General features: G+C 33.7%; 1 protein-coding gene and 1 pseudogene across 1 annotated transcript; one reads left to right on the top strand and one right to left on the bottom strand.

Annotated features, from left to right (window-relative positions):
* The first annotated feature begins 4845 nt into the window (after positions 1–4845).
* On the top strand, positions 4846–11871 carry LOC11411167 (mitochondrial import receptor subunit TOM40-1). Its single transcript, XM_003630952.4, has 11 exons — positions 4846–5098; positions 5196–5277; positions 5377–5479; positions 5883–5978; positions 6319–6369; positions 6530–6595; positions 8334–8435; positions 9400–9468; positions 9544–9627; positions 11294–11389; positions 11537–11871. Exons 1-11 carry the CDS (start codon positions 4981–4983, stop codon positions 11591–11593), a joined length of 924 nt encoding a protein of 307 aa, XP_003631000.1. The 5' UTR covers positions 4846–4980; the 3' UTR covers positions 11594–11871.
* A 6086-nt stretch (positions 11872–17957) lies between these two features.
* Positions 17958–19180, bottom strand: LOC11414384 (T-complex protein 1 subunit delta-like; annotated as a pseudogene).
* Positions 19181–19821: the final 641 nt, after the last annotated feature.

Genomic DNA, 19821 nt, shown 5'->3' with positions numbered 1-19821 from the left:
GTATGATCTGAATGCAATTGTGAAGTTTCGAATGTTATTAACTTTAACTATAAGTTGTTGTGGTGCTCGCTACCGTATTTGTTATAGTATCGGTTTGAATGGATTGATTGTTTGGTTTGGAGGATGTTAGTGAACTAGGGTTGGCATTAAGCTATGTTTCTTTCTGACATTTGCTTTTATTTTTCCTGATATATGCTAAGTTAAATCATGACTAATACTAGTGTAGGTTGTTTTTGGTCTTACACCATTGTTGCATCTTTTGAATTGAGAATTTTTATATAGCTTGGTGTAACGAATCACTAGGGCATTGTTGCTTCTATTGTGTCTTGAATAAGTTTTATCGATTTTATATGGTGGGAACTACATACCCTTTACCCTCTTAGTCCAACATCGATGCCACTTTTGTCTCCGGTCCAGTTGTTGGTTTTACGTAGGTAACTTTTTTTGCTTTGTTTTATATGGAAAAAGAATTATAATGTTGTTAAAATTAACTTGTCATCGTCTTTGTGTGAATGCTGATTGATGGCAAGGTGGTAAGGTAAGGAGCGTCTTTGTTGCGTCAATGCTGATTGATGGGCATAAGGTGTTTTGTAATAAGGTGTTTGAGTGCTGTTATTTTCTGTGGATTTGGATCATTTCCCTGGATTTAAGAGAGATATTATCAAATTCTATCAAAATTCTATCAAATTCTACTTCATTGTCGATCGTTTGTGTTAGAGAATCCAAATTGACATTGTTGTATGATATGGGTGTTTAAGCATAATCTGAAAAATCCACAGTGCTGGATTTGCAAGTTGCATGATTTGCTGAATCCGGTTTTTTTGCCCCATCTTGAATACCTGCCTACAATTAAATTCAAAACTTAACAGTGCATGGACACATTTCTTAACTATTTTTCATGATTTGCAAGTTGCATGATTTGCTGAATCCCGTTTTTAATTACGTTAGTATTGCCTATTAGAGCTTTTTTTGCCCCGTCTTGAAACTTAACAGTGCATGGACACATTTCTTCAACTACGACCCTTTAATACTAGGTGGATACAATACAGGGACATAAGTATCTCTGTTAACACTAGAAAAGTTTGTGCATATATTTCTTCATTAGGAACAAGACCCTTAAAAATATAAAGAAAACTACAAATATTGCATTGGAAATTGAAGTCTTTATTTTTTTTAAAGAATAATTTCTTCATAACCCTTAAAAATATCAAGAAAAGGACAACTATTGTATTGAAAAGAGCATATTTTTCAATTTTAAAAAATGATACTACCTCCGTCCCTAATTATAAGATTCTTTTGAGAATTTTTTTTGTCTCTTTTTATAAGACCCATTTTCTATTTCCAACTACATTAATTATTTCTTTACATACATGTCCTTATTTATTATACATCTTTTTCTTCAATCAGCAATAAATAGAATGTTGAAAACATAAGCCAACCCTCTTTCTTAAAGGATAAAATTGTAAAAACAATAGTAATTATAAACATATTTAATATAAATATCCACTAATTAGGGACGGAGGTAGTACACAAATAAGAAACCAATAGTGAATTATTAAAAATATTCCAAATAAATGAAGGGAGGCACATTTCATTAAAAAAAAATGAATTATTAAAAATATTCTCTCTTTGGTTAAAGTTTTCTATTAAGAAACCAATAGTGATGTATATATAATAGAATGTGTTGCTTCAGAAATTAAAGTAAGAATGTATATGAAATTTTTAAACAGAACTCGTTGATTCTGGATCATTTATACTTATCCTCCCAAGTTAAAGAGGGAATTGCAGGGCATGAATATAGTTTATCTACCTTGTATGTGATTGTGTCTTTTGACGTTGTGAGACTACTAATACATAATTTTATTTTGCTGTGGGATTGTTAATGAAATTTTTTGTCATAAGTTTGCAGTATATTCATACTTATCCTCCTAGGTCATAGAGGGAATTGCAATAATATAATGTTCGTTGTGAGACTGCTAATGCAAAATTTTGTCATTATAGAACGACAAATTGAGTCGATGTTGCACCTTTGTGCAACTAGTAGGTGTGGAAGACCTTTTTCAATTTCGCTAATTCAAAATTGGTTTAGGTTCAGTGACTTTTTAGATGATGAGGTGGGTTGAGATTAGTTATGACTACGCGTTCTCGGTTATGCATCCCAATTTATGTGGGTGAGTGTTGCAAGATGACTGTGGAGGTTTCATTTCTCCATATTCTTATAACTTAAGTTGCTGTTATATTTTCCTCCACAAGTTTTTATGATTTTGCCATGTCCTCAACATGGCTGGATCTATGAGCTTTTGAAAAGTGACATAAGCGCCAGACTCTAAGGGTTTGGATGAAGAGTTTGGAAAGGGTGTGTGTGAACGAATGATTTATGAGGGGAGAACTTAATTTTCTTTTTCAAATTACGAACAATGTACTACCTCCGTCCTTAATTATAAGGTCCTTTTAAAAAAATAACGGAAATTAAGATAGTGAATATTTGTATTAAATATGTTTGTAATTACTATTGTTTTTACAATTTTATCTTTTAAGAAAGAGAGTTGGCTTATGTTTTCAACATTCTATTTATTGTTGATTGAAGAAAAAAATGTATAATAAATAGGGCATGTATGTAAAGAAATAATTAATGTAGTTGGAAATAGAAAAGGGGTCTTATAAAAAGAGAGAAAAAAAATTCTCAAAAGAATCATATAATTAGGGACGAATGTAGTAATTTTTATTTTAAAATCAATTAAGTGCATCATCAATATATCCTCCAAAACCTTTCCCTGATATTTTCAATTTTCTTTCGAAAAAACGTTGATGTGTCACCTAACTTGCTGATGCGTTAATAAAATTTAGAGTAAATTACACTTCCCTCCCCTCAAATATACTTGAATCACACTCATCTCTCCTCTTATGTTAAAATATACACTCCCCTCTCCTCTTATTCAAAACATATTAGAAAATATTTCACTAATCTCCCTTGAGAGAAGCTTTAATTACATTCACCTCCTCTCTTAAGTTAAAATCTACGCTTTAGTCCCTCAATTTTTTTTTCTTCTAATAAACTAGCAAAAAAATAATCTACCACATTTCAAAGAAAAATAGCATGCGGGTTCATTTTAATATAATCAAATTTTGAATACATATCTTTCTCTATTTTTTATTTACAATTTCATTAACATATAGTTTTAAACCCTTTTATAAAATATGAAACAACCCATAATAAAATTAAAATATGTGAAAAAGTACTAAAATCGATTAAGTAGGGTTATTTAACAGTGAATTTTATACTCTAAATTATAAAATTAATAACACAAAATTTAAATTTAATTGTCATTGACATTTAGATTATAAATAAACGAATTTATATTTTTTAAATGGTGATTCAAAATTAATATATGTTATAAAAATATTTATTTATGTTAAAATAGATTAAAGTGTAGTCCATATTTAATTATTAAGGGAGGGGGTTGTAATTCAAACATCTTATAGGGGAGGGAAGTATTAATTTTATTTTTCAAGGGAGGGGAATGTATATTTTAACATAAGAGGGAAAGAAAGTGTAATTCAAACATCTCTGAAAGAAAGGGAGTGTAATTTACTCTAAAATTTAAAGAAAAATATCTTCCGATTTAAGAAAAGCCTTGTGCATCTTCACCCCTCTTTAAAAAAAAATATGGTTTTTCTTCCCTAGATCAAGAACCCTAAAATTAAAATTCAACTTTGATGGCATGATATGTTGAATCCTTACAACTTTCTAATTGGTTGGAAACAAAGACATATTTAAACTCGTTTAATATATATGTCATGATAGAAGAACTTGTGAAAGTTTCATAAACATGATCCAATAGTTTGATATTAAAGTTGAACCAAATGTTCTATAGTTTTCATTTTGTTGGTTTAATCTTATGATAACTTGTAAAGAAGGGGTCTGACTAATTTAGGGTTTAATCAAAGGTAGTAAACACGACACTCAATTAGTTCAACACAGGTGGAATGTTATCAACACCTAAATTTAATGCTCATAGTTTAAGCATCTAATAACTTTTTTTTTTTGTTGAAAGAAAGCATCTAATAACTATGATTGCAAATGTACAAAAGTCCTGTATTTTTTGTTTGAAAGGAAAAAAAGTAACATTTGAAGGGAATCAAATCTTGTTCAAACTTAGAAGAGAAGTTTTGGAATATCAAATTACGGAGAACATACGTGATTATTAAAACCAGAATAATATCATGAATACATGGACTCCAACCTCTATCAATAACTGACAAAAGAGAGTTGAATATGAATAAATTAATATACATGGCCAAAAAAGAAGGACTTTCTTTATTATTATTATTTTTTTAAAAGGAAGAGGGACTTTCTATAATGTGCAAACTTACACATTAACACAATTTAAAATAGCAAGTTTATATTGAAACTTATGTATTTTTTTTTTGGAATGGAACTTGTGTATTTTATATTAATTATATATATTTTAATAAATAATTATTATTTTCAATTAGACAAAGCTACACCGGTAAGAAGAAATAATAGTAAAAACCCTCTTAAATAGATTATCATAAGTGGCCATATATTTTAAATAATAGTAAAAAATATATAATAATTTTAATCGATGGTTATATTTCACTACCAAAACAAACGATGGTTATATGTCATCAATTTTTGTTAAAGAGAAATATATTTATCTTAAAGTACTCTTATTTTTATTTTTGTTTTGAAAGTGACTTGGTAAAGAAGTCAATAGTAACCGGGTTGCGGTGATCGTGGTAGTAAAAAACCGTATCCATCATGAACGGGTCGGGTAGAAGTGTGTAACGATTGAAGTAAAGCGTGTGAGCTAAAGAGTGATGCAAAAGAAAAAGAGGTAGCTAGGGTTTTAGCAGTCACAACCCACCCAGAGTAGTAGAATACTTTGGGAACGAACGAACGAAACAAGGGTTTTAGAAAATCAATTCCGAATCTCTCTCTTTCTCTGATCTCTAACAATGGCGACTATGGTTCCACCGATTCCCACCGCCGACGACAAGAAGGTCGATCAGAAAGTTGATTACTCTAACCTTTCTTGTCCCATTGCCTTCGAAGAACTTCATCGCGAAGCTATGAGTCTGTTCTCTTTTTCACTTAATTGATTCTAATTCTTCTTCATTTTCTACGATTATACTGAACAATCTCAATCAATTTCTTTGTTTTTTGTTTTCAGTGTCTTTGAAGCCTGAGCTTTTTGAGGGTTTGCGTTTTGATTTCACCAAAATGCTTAATCAGAAATTCTCTCTTAATCACAGGTACCTTATCTTCTGTTTCAGATTTTTAATTTTTTATTCTTGAACTTGAATCTTTGTTTATAGGATTTTATTTATTTATTTAATTTATTTGTAAATCAGTGTTTCGATGGGACCTACTGAGATTCCTTCTCAGTCTGCGGAGGTTATTAAAATTCCAACTGCTAACTATGAATTTGGCGCTAACTTCATTGATCATCCTAAGGTATACCTTCCTTTTCATCTTTTTTACTCTTTTATTTTAATCTATGAAGCACAGACAAGACACATTGCTATGTAATTACATGTGTCGTTGACATGTGTCAGTCACTAAAAATGACATTGACAGTGTCAGTCACTGTCACTGTCACTAGACACATCTTCAATCAGAAATGTCCGTGGTACAGTTGTCAGAAATGTCGGTGGTACAGTGGTTTCTGACATGTATACTAGTAATATTTTATTTTAAGAAAATGACATAATTGAACTAATCACTTTTGTCATTGTTGTGTCGGTGTTGGAAACTGACACACGTCGGACACCAGACACACTTTCAATTCGAAGTGTCAATTTTATGGAGGTTTTAACACTATAATAATGCATTATTTGACCATGGTGATGTTTTGCAGCTGTTGCTTTTGGGAAGAGCTATGACTGATGGAAGAGTAACTGCAAGAGTCAAGTATGATGTGTTTGACAATCTCACTTTGAAAGCTAATGCTCAGGTGTGTGTATATGCTTGTTTCAATTCTGAGCAATATAGCTTATGATTTTCTGCTGTTTGCCTGTTATTCACTTCCTTGATTAGTTACCCATGTATCTTTTAGATTTTATGTGATAGTGTTATGAGAGTATGGTAATGTTTTCTTGTGTCTAGTTTTAAGTTTGAAATGATTACTTATTGCTGGCTGAAAAGGATAATTTATCTGCCATGGAATGATCACTCAATTTATTTGCAGAGTATTTGGTTTATGACATCAACTTACCCCCTCCCCTTTTCTTATTCGTAGTCTTTTGTTGTCCTTTTTATTCACCATAGCTTTATATTTTCTTGCCTTTTTACAGCTAACAAGTGAGCCACATATGTCGCAAGGGATGATCAACTTTGATTACAAGGTCAACTATTTTTCCTTTTCTGATTATTTCTTTTGTTGCCCTCATCTTCTAGTTGGCATATATTGTTTTTGTAGTTTCTTAGTGGAGCATTATCTGATTATGCATGCATATTGTCATCATTTACTTTCCCTGTTTTATAGTTCAATATTGTAATTTTCAGGGAAAGGATTATAGGACACAGTTTCAAATGGGGAATGGAGCCTTGCTAGGGGCAAGTTATATTCAGGTAATGGATCTGCATGTAGTGTGCCACATTTCTTGTTTGTTCTTCTTTAAGGGCCTGTTTTATATGAAAATCTGGATATGATTAACAAAGAAAGTCATTAAGGTTAATTAAAATGTCTATGATTATTTTAATTAGTATTAGGAGTATTATGATTTTTTTATTTGAAGATGGATATTTCTACTCAGGGATGGTAAGGTACAGGTACGGGTGCGTGTTCTATTTTAAAAATACTTCAGGTGAGTGTACGGCGATAAAATGCACGAGAATTTTTTTTTCCCGACTAAAGAGAGTTTTTTTTTATTTTATTTTTTATTTTTTATCTTTTTGAGTAATCAGAGCTTTTTTTTTATAATACATATTAGAGAGCTAAACTTTTCTATTCACAACAAAACATCACATTAATAGATTGTAAAGTAAAAAATTGTGTTTTCTTACAACATAGAAACCCAAATAATCAAATATTATTATATCAAGGGGGAACCTTGGTGCAACGGTAAAGTTGTTGTCGCGTGATTGTAAGGTCATGAGTTCAAGTTCTGGAAACAATCTCCTGTGTAAAAAACAGGGTAAGGCTGCGTACAATACACCAAAATGGTGGGACCCCTTCTTGGACCCTACGGATGCGGGAGCATTAGTGCACCGGGGTGCCCCTTTTATATTAATATATGAGAAAGCCACAAGTGTCGGGTATATACATGGTACAAGTACATCACCATTTAACAAGTGCTCATGCTTCAGATATATAGATATGTGGAAGATAGAAAATTTTCAGTGCTATGCATATATGAGTTATGCTAGCAACACTCTTTTGAATGCCCTCTCTAATAGTCACTCTCTTTTATTTCATCCAATAAAAGAGTGAGTGTTGCTAGCATTCCTCATGTGTGTGTGTGTGTGTGTGTGTGTGTGTATAATATATGGAAGATAGAAAATTTTCAATAATTGAAATAATTTAAGCTCTCTAGACATATAATTGCCTGTTATTAATATTTTTTAACTGAATAGTAGTTTGGCCAATATTTTAGGTCAGGTGATGGTCAATCTGTCATTGTTGAATGATATATATACATATATTATTACTCCAAAGGTTTGGTCTAAGGGTAAGAAAACAGGTCTTGGATCCGGAAGTTATGGGTTCGAGCCTCGCTAGTGCCTTTGGAGAGAAGTTAATATTAATCCCTTTGTAAGTGCTCCAAGTCCTATGGTCTTACCTGCCTTGGACTGGGGTGCCATCCCCTCACCCTAAATTTTTGTAACAAAAAAAAGTTTGAATTATATATGTAAATTTATGGACTTGTCTGTGTGGCCGTCAGCTTAATTTTTTCAGGTTGAAATATTTAATTTCATTTAGACCCTATGGATGCTATTTGCTTCTTTGAAAATTGTTTTACTTCGTTGTTAGTTTTTATTTTATTAATATTAATAACTGATGGTAGTATTGAAGATCATTGGAACATTATTCTTTCTGTTTCTTAGTTTTTGAGATACATTCCTGTTATGGGCAATTTTTCATGTTATCCAGGGTTTGATGCATAATGTTGTGTTGATATTTTAATTGGATAATATCTATATCAGGTCTGTTTTGGATTATCGTTATTCTAAATAGTTCATGGGCTTTACTGTGTTTTCCCTTAATCCTGAACACGTCAATCGATCCAATCTGCTGCATGGTGTGGTACAATTTATGGGCTTGTGAATTAATCTATTTTATTACTGAATATTGACTTTTGTTTTCCAGAGTGTGACAAATCATTTATCGTTGGGTGGAGAGGTATTTTGGGCTGGTCAGCATCGGAAGTCTGGTGTAGGTTATGCTGCTCGCTACAACACTGATAAAATGGTACAATGACTTGAGACTTGTTCCTACATGCACAATCAGCAGCTTACCTGCTTCCCTTTGCTTATATATCTAATTTCAGATATTTTGCATCTGTTTATTTATCTAGAATTTGTAGTAGTCTATTCTGATGTTTGTAAGCATATTATGCCCAATATTATTGTACTGCTTTACCAGCCAATTTCAAGTTTTTTGTTTTTCCAATATTCCTGGAGTAAAACAACGATGTACATCATAGATATTAAATACCACGCGGGTATGGTATGCTTTTACTTATCCAATCGTAAACCATTGGTTATGCTACAAAGGGTTACCTATAGTGCCGTCATGTTGCGGAGGGGCCCGTGGCTGCTGCCGTACTTGCCTGTGGCCACGGATTGTGGGAATACAGGCATGATAATGCACCCTTATCTATTCCTCCATTGACCCAACCTCCATGTTCCACCCAGTAAGTGGGAGATGGTGAAGAAGAAACAGTCTGTTTCACATACCCTTCATTGCTGTAACTATTAGTATATGTATAGACATGAATATGAAGTAATAAGGCATCTTTTTTAGAAATATATGAAATGAATATAAATATTAAATATAAATATGAATGTAACTATTACCATTGTAGTATAATGAAAATATGAACATAGAAATATAAAATACTCCCTCTGTTCCTTTTTAGCTGTCGTTTTTGGGTTATTTACACATACCAAGAATACTTAAAATGAATTTTGTTACATTTGATGAAATTATTTGTTTTTTCCTATAATACTCTTGACTATTTATGATCTCATTTCACTTATTTCTCGTTGGAATAAATACTCAAGGGTATCATTTATGCTAGCACTGTTGGGCTGATAACATTGATGCTATATATTGTATTCTCTGTTCAATGTTTCCTTTTTCTTTTTTATCTATTCATTTTATTCGTGTTGTATGGCTTCTAAAATTCATCAAATTGCTCATCTGCATCCAGGTTGCCACAGGACAAGTTGCCAGCACTGGAATGGTTCTTTTAAGCTATGTTCAAAAGGTTTCTGAAAAGGTGAGTACATCATCACATTGTAGATTTGTGCTTTCAGTAGTCCTTTTTATTTCACACACGAAATGTTCCTTGCAGGTTTCTCTAGCTGCTGATCTGATGTGTAACTACTTGTCAAGAGACGTCACTGCTAGCTTTGGTTATGACTACATCCTCAGACAGGTAGTTTTTTCTTTTATGAATTTAGCCATGGAAACTAGTACGACATGAATGTGAATGTGTGGTGATGTTTACATTAGACATAATTGAGCCTTGAACAGGATTATTGGCTCAACAGTTAGAGTTGCTGTCATGTGACACGAATGACACATTAAATTTGCCCTAATTGAGTATGAAACTCTACATTGTTCTCATCTTATATGGGTGCATCAGAGGGAAACTTGCTGCAATTGAAAGTGTGGAGCTAATATTGACTTTGTATCATTCTCTACATTGCATTGGATCTAGATGCATTTTCAAGTTTCAGGACTCCCTTGCTGTTCACCTCAATCTAATGAGCGTAATAATATTATCATCAAGGGAGCGTTTGTTTCTTGGTTGAGAAATTTATACCCAGTATAAGAGTATCAGTTAGTTAGAATGCTCTCAGTTTCTCTGTAGTCTTACACCCAGGAATAATGTTCCCAGGAATTAAGAAGTGGAATCTTAATCCCAGATACTTTTCAAAAAAAGCGTTGGTTAATATTTACTATCCTAGGATTATTTGTAAACATGGGTAGTTACTAGGTGGTTACGTAAGTTTATCCCCACGTTCATGGGAATTAATTTATTCTTGGGATTGTTTTATACCTGGGAATTAATTTCCTAACTTTGTAACAAACATATTCCTGGGAATGATTTTTAAAACCAGGAAACAAACCCCACCCCCGCCCAGGCTTGCAGAGTTGAGAAAATTTGCATGCTTTTGTTTTGGCACTGCATCCTCCAATGATTTGGATGCCGAAAATACTCTAGAAAACACATCATGGATGTAGTGCACTGAATGTGTAAATAGAATTTCTCTCATTCAAGATTATCCCTAGTTTGTGTCCAACTTCCCACCTTTTTAGCATAAAATGTATATCTCACAGGTTGTATTTCCTTGGGTTGGTAATTTTTACTGTAGAGCTACAGAGTTACATTTTCAAAAATATCTTTTCATTCCTTTCATATTTTCTTCAGAGCAACATTTTTGGCTGTCTTCTCTATTTGATAAGAAATAGAGCAGTAGCTACTGTCTAGAACTTTCAATTTCTTTAACTGCATTGTGTTTTTTGAAAGTTTGCACCATATGTTTTCTAAAAACGTTTTCAATTTTGATTTGATACTGGATTCTCTAATATTAATTTTTTTTCATTGAAAGCCAGAGCACTGGACCCTAATTTTTCGAATTTCAATGGATACACATCCGGACAGAATAATTTAATTTGTTTCCTTTACTAGAACCAAGGAATGGTGCTTTGTCTTTCCTTGGCTGATTTCGGTGACGCCAGATTTTTGCATGCCTATTTTCTGAATTTTAATGCATAATATAGTATTCTGCAATATCAATTTACAGCGGAAGAAAAGCATATTAAGTGCAGTTATTAGAATTTGCAGAAAAGTATAAGTAAGACTTTCCCTTTAATTAAAAAAGAACCCTTTGAAAGCTTACTTGGATCACCTTGATATTAATAATAATGCTGTGTTACGGACATGAGAGGTCACATTGATTATTATGTTTCCGAATTTGGATTAGGGAGGTCATCCGGTGGCCATTTAAACTTTGCATACTGTGATGAAATTTAACCAATTTTATCCAGTTTAAGAGCCTTATCTGATTTCAACATTTGTGTTGATTATTTTATAGTGCCGCCTTAGGGGAAAGGTTGATTCCAATGGTGTTTGTGCTGCTTTTTTGGAGGAGAGGTTAAACATGGGTCTGAATTTCATTCTTTCTGCAGAGGTCAGAGCACTTTCCTTTTTAAAACTCTTTGTTGTTAGGGTGTGTGTGTTTGGAGTGCATGAAAATCTAGTCTGATGAGTATGTTCATATAAGTTTCTCAGATCATTCATCCTGCCTTGACATGATTTTCATATTTACTCATTGCAGCTTGATCACAAGAAAAAAGACTACAAATTTGGATTTGGTTTGACCGTTGGAGAATAAATTAGAGCTGGAGTCAGAGCTGTATTTCCATTTCCTTTAGCCAGACTAGCCTTGCAAGTTTTCTTGCTTCTTTTTACTTGTTGGGAATTTTTCTTTTTGAAAAGAAGAAAACAAAGGAGGAATATATCATTTGTGTCGGCAAACATCATTTGTTATCCACAAGTTGACCCAACAATACTTCAAATTTATTTGGAACTCTTGCCCTGTTTTCCCTTGAGGGGGAAGGATGTAGAGTGATAGTAGCAGATCAATGCATATTTTGCGATTCAATTTCAACATGCTCATAATGCTCGTTATGCTAATATAAATCGATTTCTTACTTTTAATGATCTATGAAACTCGGCAGCAAGAATGACTTCTTGAAGTCCTTGAATAATTTGGTGATTTGTTCAAGATTTGGTGGGTTTTCACACATTCTTGTAAGACTTCTTGGAGGACTTTACTATGTAAGAATTAATCAAGTTAATAAAGGTTTTAGAAACAGCTTGTCTTTTGTTTTTCTTACTCCCCTCTAATAGGCTGATTTTGCAAGTGCTCTAATCTAAAACTCGCAACCAATAATATTTAGGCTGATTGAGAAAGAGAAAAAAAACCAGTTGTACTAATTAGTACTACTTTTTTAGGAAGTACTCGTATTTGTTTATTACTTCTGATTATTAAAGTTGTTCTAGCAATTTTTGTCTCTTTAACATTTCACAGCGAAGCGTTAAGAGTATTTTATAATGATCTTGATTTTTTATTAGTATCTTAATTTCAATTTTGTAATTAGGGAAAATCACTTTGACCTCTTGTGTTATTGAAAATTAAACTTGCACCTCTATACTTTTAACGAACACAGTTATCCATGGTTGGACCAGCAAATAATTATTTTCAAACTCACAAATTGGCCCATCGATTTATAGGAAGTTTGGTTTCCCGTTCTGGTTCTCAAACTCACGTCAAGGGAAGCACTTTTGTAATTTTTGACAGTTAACGTGAAAGCTACAACTTGTAGCTTCTATAATGTCCGCGTCTAGTACCTGCACAACCAAACACATACTTAATCGTTGTTACTTCTATCTATTTAACAATTTAGATAATATACTGCCAACTACATAAAAAATCTTGCCTTGACAAGAATGACTATTACTCACAAGGCTGTAGAGTATTTAAGTATGACAAAATAGTTATTTTAGTATGCAACTGTGACCTCACCTCTCCTGCAACAACAGTGACCTCAACAAGCTTCTCCAACCTGACCTATTACATAGATTCATCAACCTCACCTCCCTCACCAAGCTTCTCCTCCAAACCTCTCTTTTCCCATTGCACTTCAACATCACTCATTCTTTCCCTCCGACACAACACCTTTCCCAGAAATAGGTTGCAATTTTGCAAACCTTCCACCGAAAGAAGATTTCAACCTTAACCTCTCTTATTTGTTCCAACAATGATAATAGTGATCTGGTCCTCATTGCCTATCCCTTCCCCTATATGCAGCAACTTGATTTGAACGACTGTCGTTACATATTTGAAGAAGGTATTTCTCATGTTTTAAGGACATGTTCTAACATAACACATTTTAACTTAAACAACTGTTCAAGAATGAAGCTGCGTGAAATAAAACACTCATTGTGATCTCAAAGAGTTGTTGTGGGCTTTTGTAACTGGTATTGAGCTATTGTTATAATGTCACAACGAAGGGAGTGAAACATGTTGTAGAAAATTGTACACAACTAAGAGAGATCAACATGAGTTGTCGCTATAAAGTAGCTACTAGTAGCATTATCTCAGCGGTACCATCAAGACCATCATTGAGAGAGATAACTGGTACATGTCGTTATCATTTTAGTGACAGAGAGAGGGAACTCTTGTCGCGTCACAAATGCCTTGTTCACTAGTATTTTGAAACTTCTATATTGAAGTTTGAGTTTTGAAATCAAGGATGTTATTTGTTAAGATTTTCTCTGAGATACTACTTTTTTGAATGCCAGTTTACAAATGTGTATTTTCTCATTAGTGCATGTCTGATAATCACCTAAGTATTTGTGCAAGATATTTTATATAATGCATAAAATCCAGCTAGTGGAAAAATCATCCAATTTTTCCTCTCCTAGGTTCTCTGTATTCCTCTCCATCTACACCATTGTTTTCCAATAATCCATCAACAAGTAATGTAATTGTTCACTTTACTTAGTCCATACCCATGCGAGAGTCTGTTTTTCAATTGTTTGATCTATCAAGCTAATTGCTTTGTGTTTTGGTTTGATTAATGTCTGTTTCTGATTTTCATATATTGAAAGATTGAAGGAATGGTAAGTCTAATGCCTTCACTAAGTTATATATATAATGTCAGATATAGCAAAAGAAGTAGTTCCACATCAACACTATCCTTTACCATATTTAGATTGTGATATCTTTCAGGGTGGGTATGGCCTTTCACCAATGTATGATCTGATCATGAGATTAATGTTCTCTCAGAACGCTAAGATGAGCATGGAGATTGTGGTGTATGGGGGAGTAGCCGAGTAGGTAGCTCATCTTTCCTTACTATATCAATGTTTCTCAGATCGAATGGTCATGGTTCGTCCAGGTTTCCCTCCTCAATCTTGGTGAGTTTTCTATGACAATATGCATTAATCAATCCAACCATGATCACAGAAAACAAGTCATGTGGTATGCCATTTCCTTTCTAAGGATCTCAACACTGAATAAGGTATTCTCATTTATTATTAATACCACAATCCATGCTTAATCAACTAAGCAAGTCCTTGATTTGTGGCAATATTGCATCATTATAAGAGGTAGAATGCAAGGAAGTATAGGGGCTGAAGGGTTAGACTTAGAACTAGAAGGCACATCTACTCCTTATTTGATGTCAATTTAATTCCCAACAAATCAAGAATTATTGCTATAGTTACTGCCTTGTTGGTTTTGGAAACTACTATATCTTAGGAGAGCCCATATTCCCTTTCTCAACATTCGGCGATAATCACTCAAGAGGTCAAATGGTACAAGGTAATCATTCTGCACATATCACTAATAATTCATATGTACCAAAAAAAAAAAAAACAGTGCATATATTTTGTTGGCATTGATGATGAATGGAATGAATTTTAATGGAGAAAATCATGAGCACATTAGGAGTTATTATTATTTCATTAAAATAGTACCATATATGGATCAACAAATTAATGCCTCTGAGAAATATCTGGAATTGTTTGGTGACCATTGAAACCCAACACATATTTGGCTTTGGGGATCATGTATTGTCCATCAATAAACCAAATATTAGGATCAGAAGAATCATATAAGTAATTTAATTTTCAAATCATTAAAAAATTTGGAAGAAATACTTGTTCTAAAATTATAGAGGTATACTTGTTCTAAGGGCATAAGAATAAAAAACTGTCGGTCAATGCTATACAACTTAGCAGTTGCTATAAAATAAAACTTATACTACAAAGTTAGCTTTCAAGTTCAATGCCTCATACTACAAATTCTTGATCAAATTATCACCCAAGTCAGAAAGTAATAAGATAATTAGTTAACAAAATTCCTGCCATTAAACCTACCTCACACATCAATCTTCAAAATCATCTGCACACAATCTGTTGCTATAGTGATAGCACTTGTGCTTACGAGCAGTGGCTGGACGACATTATCCTCCAAGATGTTTGTGTTAGCTTTTGCAAAGGCAGCAGAAGCAATAAGCTCAAGACAGAAAATTAAGGTTAAAAAATGGTGGAGAAGAAAGAAAAAAAAAAAATCAAAAAGTTAGAGAAGACAACAATGTTTTGTGAACAAAGTACTAAAAGCTAAGATACTTTGATACATTAAACTTAAGCATACACTACAAATATATAGAGTCAAGCCATAAGCTTGCTTGTAAGACTAAACATAAAATCTGCACTAAATCTACTCTAAACACTAGTCATCATTACCTAAGAACCATAGACATCATTACCTAGGACTCTTACTTACCAAATAAGCAACAACCTAACTATGACACTTAAACTTAAACAAGCAACACATTAATTATGACAGAAAATAACAACACAATTAATTTTTAAATCAGAAAAATATCAATCTCCAACACTCCTCCTTGATATTTTTCTTGAAAAAACTCCAAACATTGATCTCATCTTTCCAACCTTCATCTGATAAAACTTCACTGGCCAAATTTCTGTATCTGTTGCAGCGGAAACACATTGAGCTTTAGTTGATGATTGGGTGATCCCTTCTTGCTTCTTCGAATTCCAATCAGACAGAACATGACCAAATGAAAAAACACAATCAGATGCAGTCTTGACATCATCGCTTTCTGCATAATCTAGGAGGTATCCACTTTCATTTTGAATAAAACACAAGTCATAAACAGAGGCATCAACAACATTACAATCAACATCCTTTTCTATAATCTTTTTCTCCTCCTGCATGGTAACTTTACAACCCTCAAAATTAGCAGCTTCAGTATACCTTGCAGTCTCTAACATAGCAATATTGAATCTAGCATAATTGTCATCCAAAGTTCCTCTTTTCTGAGCTAAAAAATTTGAATCAACTCTATTTGGAAAAACACGCAAGGATGTCTTCTTCCACTCCACTGGAAAGCTTTTTCCTCTCATTTCAACAATCATTAATTTAGATCCATAAGGATCAAAAATTGTGCATTTCATATTCTTAAAGTGCAAAGAATAGTTTTTCTCCATCATCTGCCCAACACTCAAAAGACTTTGATTTATCTCAGGCACAAATAAAACATCTAAAATATATTTTATACCTAAAAGAGTTTCAACAGCCACAACTCCTTTGCCTTTGACCTTAACATGTTGTCCATTGCCAAAGACAACTTTGGAGTAAAAAGATTCATCAAGTTCTTTAAAAAAACTAACATTGTTAGTCATATGATTGGTGCATCCACTATCTATTAGCCATGTTTCTTTGCTACTACATGCTAAATAGCAAGAAGCCTTAAACAATTGCTCCTCATCTTCTTGGTGGTGCTCAACAACACGGGCTTGTTGTTCCTGCTGGTTTGTTTTGTTTTTGCAAACCTTCTCCACATGACCAAGTTGGTTACAAGCTCTACATTTAACTCCTGGCCTATACCAACAAAACTTGTCTAAATGAGTATCCTTTTTGCAATGTGGACACGGCGGAAACTTCTTTTCCCCAAAACTTTTAAAGCTTTGATTTTTGCCTTTGTTGCTGGCCAAAAAGGCACCTTCAACATTTTCTTCCATCCTTAAAGATCTTCTTTGTTCAGAAGCTTGCAAAGCATTAACAAGCTCTGGAACTGTGATTTCAGAAAAATTCTTATTTTCTTCAAGAGATGAAATTTTTGCTTCAAACATCTCTGGAAGACACACTAGTATTTTTTCCACAACTCTTTGATCACTGAGATCTTCTCCCAACAATCTGATTTGTGTAATAACTTTAGAAATTCTGTCAGAAAACTCTCTAACAGTTTCAGTTTCTTTCATTTTTAGTGCTTCAAACTCTCTTCTCAAGTTTAGCACTTTCATTTTCTTTGTTCTTTCACTTCCTTGGTACTCCTCCATCAGCTTGTTCCAAGCTTCTTTTGCAATTTCAAGATTCAAAATCTTGATAAAAATATCATCATGTAGAGCTGCATGTATTATGGCAAGAGCTCTACCTTCTTTTGCCACTTCATCACTATGATTTCTTATTTGAGCTAATGTTGGGTTGTTTGGGAGAGGTGGTGGGTTGTTGCCCTTTTCAACCACATCCCACAAACTTTGAGCTCTCAAATAAGTCTTCATTTTTACAGCCCACAAATCATAGTTTTCTCCTTAAAACACAGGAGGTGGAGGTAAAGAACCACTATTGGAAGCCATTTTTGGTGTTTAAAAGTTTTTTGTAAAGGTTTTTGTGAAGGTTTTCTTGCTGGTTTTCTCTCACCCTCAAAGTTCTATACTAGTTTTCTACCCTCACAGACCCGTTAAGATCAATGGGGCTCTTGATACCACTGTTAGCTTTTGCAAAGGCAGCAGAAGCAATAAGCTCAAGACATAAAATTAAGGTTAAAAAATGGTGGAGAAGAAAGAAAAAAAAAACCAAAAAGTTAGAGAAGACAATGATGTTTTGTGAAAAAAGTACTAAAAGCTAAGATACTTTGATACATTAAACTTAAGCATACACTACAAATATATAGAGTCAAGCCATAAGCTTGCTTGTAAGACTAAACATAAAATCTGCACTAAATCTACTCTAAACACTAGTCATCATCACCTAAGAACCATATACATCATTACCTAGGACTCTTACTTACCAAATAAGCAACAATCTAACTATGACACTTAAACTTAAACAAGCAACACATTAATTATGACAGAAAATAACAACACAATTAATTTTTAAATCAGAAAAATATCAATCTCCAACGGTTTGTAAATTGACCTTTCCTCACATCGATTCCAGCATTTATCTCACCTTGTGCATGACGATTCCTCAGCTCAGTAACAATCGCAATCGGATTCAAACCAGCATTCTCGGCCAAAGTATACGGAATGACTTCGAGTGCCTCAGCAAATGCTTGAATGCAGGAACCTTCCATCCCATGCAGCACCTTTGCCCAAGCACCCAACTGCCTCGACAACTCAATCTCGGGCGCTCCACCACCAGCAATCAAAAACCTCTTACCAACCAAACACCTAACAACACACAAAGCATCATGCAAACTCCTCTGCGCTTCATCAAGCACAAGCAAGTTGGATCCACGAACAAGCACAGTTGTGGTCTTTACCCATATCCTTAACACCTGAAATCTTACAATCTTCCCATCATCCCCAAGAGCAACCTCCTCCACAAGATCAGCATAACCCAACTTCTCTTTACAAAAATGCTCAATATTAGCCAATAGGCAAACAATTAAGTGTCTTGGTAATAATCTCAATCTCATTGCATTCAACATCCTTAATCACCAAAATGTTAGCTTTAGCAAGATAATGCAAAGACAAATCAGTAGCAGCATCACTCAAAATACTCTCCTCCTGAGTCAACAACACATTACATCCAGATGCTTTAATCTTATCAATCATACCCAACATATAACTTCTATCTTCCTTCAAAATCCTATCCATTTGAGAATAATCATCACTCACCACAGTACTCTGTTGAATATCAGTGTTTTTTGGAGGTGAAATCTGAAACTGAATCACAGCAATCTTAGCATTCTCCATTCTTGTAGGTCCACCAGCAGCATGACTAACCTTCTTATCAAAAACCAAACCCTTCTTCACAAGCTCAGTATCATCAACAGTTCCACCGAGCTTCTTAACCATCTTCACGTCACGGAGATCCACCATTTGCGGCCTAGCGGGGTCGATGACAGAGAGAACTGAATCAACTGCGATAGGAGCGAGGAGCGAGAATTGAAGTGTTAGTGGATTTCATGAGAGAGTCACGGTCGAAGAGTTCAACCGGAACTGCCATGGCGGTGAGGATGTCCAAGGCTTTGACGGATGCTTTGAGAAGTGAATCAGAGATAAGATACAAAATTGCAATATGGATTTGATAATTATATGATTTAAAGAACCAAAGCATAGAGACACTATGTAATGATCCTAAATAGCAAACTGTCATTGCAGTAAAGACAAGAAACGTGGGCAAGTATTGGATGAAAGAAGAGATTGAAAGAAGGCATGGAATATGTTAATGAAATTCTGATTCTCCTTCTCAGATAGTTCTTATTCTCCTTTCCCCTTTATCCTTCTTTAACTTCTATAACGTACGTAAGGATTATGTTGCTTAGTAACTGACTAATTGAAGAATTTCTTAATCAACTTACGAGAGACTTTATTCACAAAATGCAGGGTCCTAAACACATTCGCAGCTATCTTGTGTTCAACAACAGATGCGTAAAGCTCAGAGACTTCATCTCCATCAAAGTAAGTAAGCAATCTATAAATCGTCAAAATCAATAGAAATCCGAGAACCTCCTAAGAATTTTCAGTATTTTCTTTTATGTTAGCTTTCAACTCATGTGCTAGCTTCAAAGCTTCATCTCTTACACAATGCAGTGTTATATCCAAAACTATTTTCGCTAGATCCGATGATTCTCGCAAATAAACTAGAGTGTCAGATTTCTCACTTGTTCCATCAATTTCTCGCAAATTAATGAAGATGGCAGTAGGAGTTGAAAAATGTATATACTATGAAAGCATTATACTAACATTTACAAAGTCAATATAAAACTTTAACTAAACTGGAGCAGTGTTTAATAA

The sequence above is a fragment of the Medicago truncatula genome, chromosome 8 (assembly GCF_003473485.1).
Source record: "Medicago truncatula cultivar Jemalong A17 chromosome 8, MtrunA17r5.0-ANR, whole genome shotgun sequence".
In the NCBI taxonomy this organism is placed as follows: Eukaryota; Viridiplantae; Streptophyta; class Magnoliopsida; order Fabales; family Fabaceae; genus Medicago; species Medicago truncatula.
Note: the sequence above shows the minus strand (reverse complement) of the source record. Positions and strands in the feature narration are given on the sequence as shown.

Excerpts from the sequence above, each read along its gene's own strand:
- LOC11411167 (XM_003630952.4), top strand. The coding sequence starts at position 4,981 with ATGGCGACTATGGTTCCACCGATTCCCACCGCCGACGACAAGAAGGTC. Across the intron at positions 5,099-5,195 it reads ACTTCATCGCGAAGCTATGA|TGTCTTTGAAGCCTGAGCTT; the intron begins GTCTGTTCTCTT and ends TTTTGTTTTCAG. Across the intron at positions 6,370-6,529 it reads TGATCAACTTTGATTACAAG|GGAAAGGATTATAGGACACA; the intron begins GTCAACTATTTT and ends TGTAATTTTCAG.